At 49.1% G+C, this 7,779-nt stretch overlaps 1 protein-coding gene across 1 annotated transcript in view; it reads left to right on the top strand.

Moving 5' to 3' along the window:
• The first annotated feature begins 618 nt into the window (after window positions 1-618).
• Window positions 619-7,779, top strand: part of EIF2B5 (eukaryotic translation initiation factor 2B subunit epsilon) — a 26,203-nt gene continuing 19,042 nt past the window's right edge. Inside the window, exons 1-5 of the mRNA XM_019532838.1 lie at window positions 619-804; window positions 5,045-5,169; window positions 5,933-6,118; window positions 6,228-6,405; window positions 7,286-7,366. Of these exons, the coding sequence (XP_019388383.1) occupies window positions 634-804; window positions 5,045-5,169; window positions 5,933-6,118; window positions 6,228-6,405; window positions 7,286-7,366 (741 nt within the window). The 5' untranslated portion in view covers window positions 619-633. The remainder of the gene's footprint in view (window positions 805-5,044; window positions 5,170-5,932; window positions 6,119-6,227; window positions 6,406-7,285; window positions 7,367-7,779) is intronic.

Raw genomic sequence — 7,779 nt, 5'->3', positions numbered from 1 at the left:
CAGTCTCCCTCTGCCTGAAGAAGGGCGATTGCACCTGAACGCTTGCAAAGAACTTTTCCCCAACTATTCAGTTGGTCTAAAGTCAGACCCAATTCACTCTCCCTTTCAGCATCTGCTCTCTGCCCTTGTGTGACCGGGCGAGAGGGACCTATGATCTGACCTAGGAAATGGCAATTTTTCACACGTCAGCACCAACGCCCAGAGCCCTGTGCATCTTCTAGGCTGAGCAGGGAACTCCCCTTCAGCCCAACAGAGAACGCAATTTCCACATATTTTCATTCTCACTGACACCCTGTCACACTTGTAGCCTCCTTCACTAAAGAGCAAACCTGGCCGTGGAAGGCTGAGCCCCACACAGCTCCTGCAGCCCAGAAGCAGCTGCAGCATAGGCGAAGGGCTGGAGACCTGCCCCCGCGCATGCGCGGGGCAGCGCAGCCTCTGCCAGCTTCACTGCAGACACAGCAAGCTCCTCTCTGCGCATGCGGTGTCAGCCCAGGCGCCCTCACGCCGGCTCAGCCTTACTGCGCAGGCGCCGCGCTCCGACAGCCACGTGGAGCCTCTCAGTGTACCTAGTGTGTCCATGCCGGCTTGCCGTTCCTCCTTCCAGAGCGGGCCCGGAAGCGGAAGTGGCGGATGAGGCCGCGTGAGGAAATGGCGGCCCGCGGGTCCGGGAAGCGGGGCAGCGGGAGCGGGGGGGCGCGAGGGCCGGAGCCACAGGAGGAGCCGCCCCCCCCGCTCCAGGCCGTGCTGGTCGCCGACAGCTTCAACCGCCGCTTCTTCCCCATCTCCAAAGACCGGCCTCGGGTGAGAGGGGCTGGCCGGGACACCCCTCCTTCTCCCCCCCGCGCGGTCTCACTACCGGGTCCTGGCACCTGGGGTCCTCCGCGGCGCTGCCCTCTCCCCTCTGGGCCGGGGTGCGCTGTGACCCGGGGTTCCCTATCCGCCACAGGGAGAGGCTTGTCCTGGTTCGAGTGTGGGGAGGGTTTTCTAGTGGAGATTCTCTGGGGGCTGCTCATCTGCGCCCAGGGGCTCGTGCCTGCGGTCGCGCGTGCGACGGGAGGAGACGCCGCCTCGGCTGTGCGCAGGTGTCAAGCGCCCTGTGCTTGCTGTCACGCCAGCAGATCGCCAGCCCCGCCTCTCGAGGAGCACCCGGACCGGCTTGGAGAGGACAGACTGGGTGGATGTCGGGCATGTGGAAAGCAGAGTGGGTTGCTGTGGGAGCTCCCTAATTTGTACCTTGTGCAACATCTGAATGGAGAGAGGCGTCAGACTCAGGGCTTGTTCTGGGAGAAGCTCTGCCAGGAGTGGGCTGCTGCCAGCTCCCGTGTGGTCCTGGGTTGATAGCTGGCAGCCTGGAGGAGCAGTTTTGGAGAGGGAAGCTGCTGTGATGTGTTCCACCAGGAAAACTTTTTTTTTTTTTTAGGAGAGCCTGTTGATCGTATGGGAGAAGCCTTGGTATTTCAAAGCTCAGGTGACCAAAAAGGAGTTTGACTGTAGTGGGCTTCTTTCATAGATTTCATAGACATTAGGGTTGGAAGGGACCTCGCAAGATCATCAGGTCCAGTCCCCAGTTCGTTACATCACGTGCTGAGCCCAGCAGGTATAATGGTCCATGGTAGAGAGTCCCCTAACTTGCTTCTGCGGCCATATGCAAAGGAAAATTTGCAGGCATCCACGTCCTAAGCCTCCAGGCTGAGGCTTGTACGTAGGATGCCCGCCAAATGATTTGGAAGTGTCTGAAGCCCCAGGTGGCGATGGAGGATGTTTGCTGGTAGCAGGGGCGACATGTGGTTCTTGAATGACTCGTGGATTTGGAATGGATTTGGCTGATTTGCCTTGGAACATGAAAAATGTCCTTAAAAAACTATTGTGGGTATTAATAGGTTTTTTAGTCTAGCAGAGAAAGGCATAGCCAGTGCCGGGGCTGGAAGCTGGAGCCAGACAAAATTAAATGATAAATAAAATGCATATTCTGTTGGTACAAGGGATTGAGCATTGGAACAAATGGCCAAGTGGTAGATTCTCCATTCCTTGATATTTTCCAGCTGACTGGATACCCTTCTGGAGATGTGAGTTAGTCTTTTACCAGAACAGTCAGGGATGTAAATCCTGGCATCTCTAAGCCAAGGCTGCTGGATGACAGGGAGAGTATGGCAGGGATCACTGTAGATCAGGGGCGTCAAGATGCAGCCCATGTGCTAGATCTGGCCCAAAGAGCCCTATCATCCAGCCCCTGATGCTGTTTATGACTCTCAGAGTGATCTACAGGGAACATGCAGGGCTCACTCGATAGCTTCATCTGCTGCATGCAGTGCCCACTACAACTCTCCTCCCAGAGTGGCCACCAGGTGCAGTGCAGCCTTGAAGCAGCTGTATGCTGCTCAAGGGCGCTTGCATGTGGTGGAGGCTTCAGAGCTGCGCAGCACGCTGGCCGGTGAGTAGCAGGAGCAGGACTACGCTGCACACGACTCCTGTTCCAGATCCAGACTGTGCGACTGGTCTGTGGGCCGGATCTGGAATATATATCATCTGTCTAGCCATGCATATCTCCACACTTTAGACAAGATGTTAAGGCAGACCTCACAGCGAGACACCAAGCTCAAGCGATGTAGCCATGATGGTCCAGGAAACATGTAAGACACGAGGATTTTTGTGGGTGACATTTTATTGGACCAGTTGCATGGTTGGGATAAACTAATATTTCTTAACCTTTTCAGGCTCAAAGACACCTTTGTGTTAACAAAGCTGTGTTGGGACCCCCACTGCTTAATTAGTAAAGAGGGGAAGGGTAGGATTGCAATCCATTAGCAGAGCCAGGACTAGAATAGTGGGAGATGCTGCAGGTCCACTGGTTGGGGCATGTCTTGAGAAGGTGTTTCAATTGGCTGAAGATAAGGAGAATGTCTCCAAGTCTGAACTGCCACCCTGGTCACACTGGTGGCAACAGCTTTTTCCCAACAAGCAGCATCTGTAACTGAATACGTCCATGAGAAACGAACTAAGGCACAAATACAGATGACACGGGGGGGTACTCAGTTTGCACACTTCCCATCTCAAGCATCTGCTACTGCCACTGTCGGGGACAGGATACTGGGCTAGATGGACTGTTGGTCTGACCCAGTATGGCACTGCTTATATTCTTATGACCAGTACAAGCTGTCAGGTTCAATATGGCAGTAACCGAATAACATTTAAAGGCCTGTGATATATAGAAGATCAGAATGGGTGATATAAAAGTTCTTTCTGGCCTTAATCAAGATCTGTGAGCTTTTGTTAAAGCCTTATTGACAGTACATGAAAAAACGAAGTACCCCAAAACAGAAAGGAGTTGCACAGGAGAGAACGTAAAGGAGACAACACAGATGCATGGGAACTCAATGAGAAGCTCAATTTATGTTAAATGGAGGAGGTTTTAAAAAGTTACTCTTACAGTGAAATAGTGGACAGTGTGATGCTGCCTTGCTTCTTTTCCAAGACCAGGAGGTTGGGGTGGAGGTTGATGTGCCAGCTTCTGAATTGCTGCAGAGGAAGTGGCTGTAGAATAGAAAACTAAGCGTGGAAATAATGTTGTCCGCATACTAGTCCAAACAATGGTAGAGTAGTCCTTTGAGATCTTATTAGTTCTCAGATGCAAGCTGTAGCATATTAAAAAAGCATAATGCCCCCAAACAGGAAAATAGCCTGAGAGAGAAAACTATAAAGCAGACAAGGAGGCGTACGTCCTCTTTGTGCTGGGTATTGTACCAGTGTGGTAAGACGCTCCCTGCTCCAAAGAGCTAGCTTCTAGTCTGATGAGACATGACAAATGGGCTCAGAGCACAATGATGAAAAGAATCTAGTCAGAGTGACAGTAACAGGAATGCAGCGTTGTGTGCATTAGCCAAGTGCACCATTGGAGGGAACATTTTTGAATGCCACGATGGGCTGTTTGTTACCTTATCTTACACTGTCTTGTGTTTCCAGTCTTGGCTGTGAATAAAAGATAAGTGCTGCATTTCATGGCACTATGAAAAGAGATTAGCAAGCTGGTTGCCTTGCTGTCTTATTGGAGGAACATGTAATACAAAGGGGAGGAGCATGTCAAAAGATTTTGACTATATGTCAGTTTATATGCTCCAGTTTTTTCTGTGGGAAAACTCAGAGTCATTTTACAATGAGGAAAAATGAACCACAAATCCAAACCACATCAGTGGCAGTGCTGGGGACTGGAGGTAGAGTGTCAATAGTACCCTTTGCTTTCCATCTTCTGGTGGTGATGTAGGACGAGCACCTTTTTGATTGAGCAGGAAGAAGCAAAGTTGCTCTCTCAAGCAACAGTAATGTTTCCCATGAAATTGCAAGCAAATCAGAGAATATTTTGCCCTAATTTTAAGGGTGCTAAAGTAGAGTGTGTTCAGATGTAGGGTTGAGATGTTGTCTTGTCTCATCGGCTATTTAAATATTCTTGCAGTCCTGATTACAGGATCTGTACTTGGTTATTAGCTGAGATGTGAAAGAGGAAAAAAATCGTAAATTTTTCATTGTCAAGGAACAATCATTTTTTAATTCCAAATAATGGATTCAAAACTAATTCTAAATGATCTTTCAGCTGTAGATGATGTTTGAAGGAACAACATGAATCCCCAGCTGCTGGATGGTCTTCATTTCACTTGTATAAGCTTTCTGGGTTTTTTTGTTTTTCTGTTCTGAGGTCTGGCAATCCTTTGATTTCATCGTTCATATATGACAATTTTTTCAAATGATCAGAGCTGGAAAAATGGAGTCAGCACTCCCAGTCCTTTTTTGCAGTTTTGTCATTGAGTTACTAGCGAGCTTTTCTGAGGGGGCTGCGTGTGGCATGTTTAGCTCTTCGGATCCCTAAAAAGGAGGATTCTCATTCCCCTCAGAGATGTTGGGAATCAGCTCGTGTTACCTTGGGAATGGTGAGGGGGGGCAGTCATAGATTTTATTATTCTGACACAGCTGAAAGTCATGTGTCCTGCAGCTGGCAGAGTCTGCCACTGACTTTGAAGCATGTGTTCAGCTCATTTTCTTGCTTCTGTAGGCTCTCCTTCCTCTGGCAAATGTGGCCATGATTGACTACACCCTGGAGTTCCTTACTGCAACCGGAGTGGAAGAAACCTTTGTTTTTTGTTGCTGGAAATCAGCTGAGATAAAGGAGCATTTACAGTAAGGAACGGTTTCTAGTAAACTTGCTGTGTCTTCTCTTTATCTAGCTGCTCTTAAGCTCTTAGATCATGGTGACCCCACTGGCTGATGACAGCTGCATGCTGTTCTGTCCTAGGAGGTGGGGTGTTCAGTGAATTCTCTTGCCCATGTGAAGGGAGAAATATCCCTCCCATAGGAGACAAGGTGTGGCAGCACTGTCAGAAGGTTGTGTCTGTCTGGTCTGGGGCTTATGTATATGTTGGTGCTCGATTGTCTTGCTGCTCGTATTTACAGGCAGAGCTTTCCCAGTTAGACATTTATTGACATGGGCATCCTTGAAACTACAATGCTTTGCCTTGTTACACTGTTGCCTGACCCTTCTCACCACTTCACTTGGCACATTGGGGACAGCTCTCCGTTCAAAAGTGTCTTGCCTCCACAGCCCATAGGCCCATGTACTAAAGAGGAGCAGGCAGCTGCATTTCCTTCCTGCTCTTGCTGCATGGTTTTATGTAATTGCTTTTTATCTTCTTCCTCTCTCAAAACTTTCCTCATAGGTGAGTCCTGTTTCCAAAGCAGTGGTCTTGAGGCTTTAGCATCTTTGTCTCTGTCTGTCCTACAAAAATAACCTTGCCTAAGTCTGCTTCTTACCCTCCTATTATAAAGTGATACTTATAGTTGTGGGCAGAACTCTGTCATCTCCCCCCCACCCCCCGCACTGGAGTACTGTGTTATAGCCTAGCCTTCTGTGAGCATAACCCTTTCATTCATTCTTTCCAACCAGAAAGTCCAAGTGGTGCTGCCACACCTCTCCGAATACTGTGCGCTTTGTACCCTCTGACCTGTACCGCTCGCTTGGTGACGTGCTAAGAGACGTTGATGCCAAGTCCCTTGTCCGCTCAGACTTCCTCCTCGTCTCTGGGGATGTGGTGTCCAACATCAACATTTCTAGTGCCCTGGAAGAGCACAGGTAGGTGTGTAGGGAGAAGGAGCACCAGCCTGGCTTGTTGCTGAAGCTTTCTGATGTCTCCTCAGGAAGAGTGAAGAGCATCACTTACAATGCTCCCTTTTCTGCTCAGGGTGCGCCGTAAACTGGAGAAGAACGTGTCTGTGATGACAATGGTTTTCAAAGAGTCTTCGCCAGGTCATCGTGCCAGGTGCCAGGAGGATGACATCATTCTTGCCATGGACAGTGCAACAAACCGTGTCCTGCACTACCAGAAGACCCAGGGGCTGAAACGCTTTCCCTTTCCTATGGTGTGTTCAGTGAGGGCGGCAGGTGAAAGATTGTTTGTGCCCCTAAGCAGCCCTTTGCTAACACGTGGGGCTGGGGGAGCTGTCCTTAATGCTTCCGTTTGCAGAACAGAGCGGGGTAAGTGGCATAGGAGAACTTACAACTCCTGATGTTTCAGTTTATCCCCGCTCTGTAGTCGCATTGGGAATGAGAGGGCAAGACAGATGTGGTGGGACCATGGTTAAGCCAGATTGGGTTGATTTCTTATTTAATTATGGTTACTATAAATCAGTTCATTTCCATTGGGATTCTGTGTGCGCAGCAAGGATGACTTGTATGAGCCTTGCTATGGGATGTAGTCAATGAAATGTCTCTTAAAGCCCCTTCTTTGATGTCACGTGACTAGGCAGATCCTTTCCTGTGATATTTTGAATATAACCCTCCCCCAGTAGAAGTGAATCATTCCCAGACCACTGTTCTTATCTGGATCATGCTTTCCCTTTTTAGATGAGTAAAAAGAGGTACACAGTCTTAAAGAGAGAAATCCAGGGGTGGTCTTTAAGTTTTATAGATGCTTCATTTTCATGTAGCTCCCAGTGTAAAGAAGCTGCTGATAATGTCACCCCTCTTAGTGGTTTAGTTCATTTCTCATGGAGGTTTTCCTTGTGAGGGACACTGCTGGATTGATTTCTCCCTTGTTGCAATAATTCATCTTTCAGTACACAAAGTACTGTTGCTGCCTGTGTGACCAGGGTAGTAGTTTAAATCTGGGGACATTCTCCTGAACTGCAGCATGTTGAAATTCTTTCTCAAGATGATGCCCCCACTGGTGCAGAGTTTTGTTTTCTCGCTCGGATAGTTCTTGCAATGCTCAGCCCTTCTGTTTTTCGCTTCTCGCTCCAGAACCTGTTCCAGAGCAATATTGAGAATGTGGAAGTGCGCCACGACTTGATAGACTGTCACATCAGCATCTGTTCCCCACAGGTAAGCTCTTGCAGCTCTGTAGGACAGGGGAACATCCTTTCCCAGTAGCTAGTTTGCTGGTGGTAGTCTGATGGGAACACTGCTAAGTAGAAGAGGCATCCTGAAAACCCAGTTGCACTTGCTGCGTCATCTGGAAAGCAGGTCATGGACACATAGTTTCATAGTTTCTAGGGTCGGAAGGGACCTGAGCAGATCATCTAGTCTGACCCCCTGCCATGGCAGGAAAGAACACTGGGGTCAAACGACCCCAGCAAGATGTTCATCTAACCTCCTCTTAAACACCCCCAGGGTAGAAGCCTGCACCACTTCTCTTGGAAGTTGGTTCCAGACCCTAGCCGTCCTGACCGTGAAGTAGCGCCTCCTGATATCTAACCTAAACCTACCCTCTGCCAGCTTGTGACCGTTATTCCTGG

The sequence above is a fragment of the Crocodylus porosus genome, unplaced genomic scaffold (assembly GCF_001723895.1).
Source record: "Crocodylus porosus isolate Cpor-Errol unplaced genomic scaffold, CroPor_comp1, whole genome shotgun sequence".
Classification (NCBI taxonomy): Eukaryota; Metazoa; Chordata; order Crocodylia; family Crocodylidae; genus Crocodylus; species Crocodylus porosus.
Note: the sequence above shows the minus strand (reverse complement) of the source record. Positions and strands in the feature narration are given on the sequence as shown.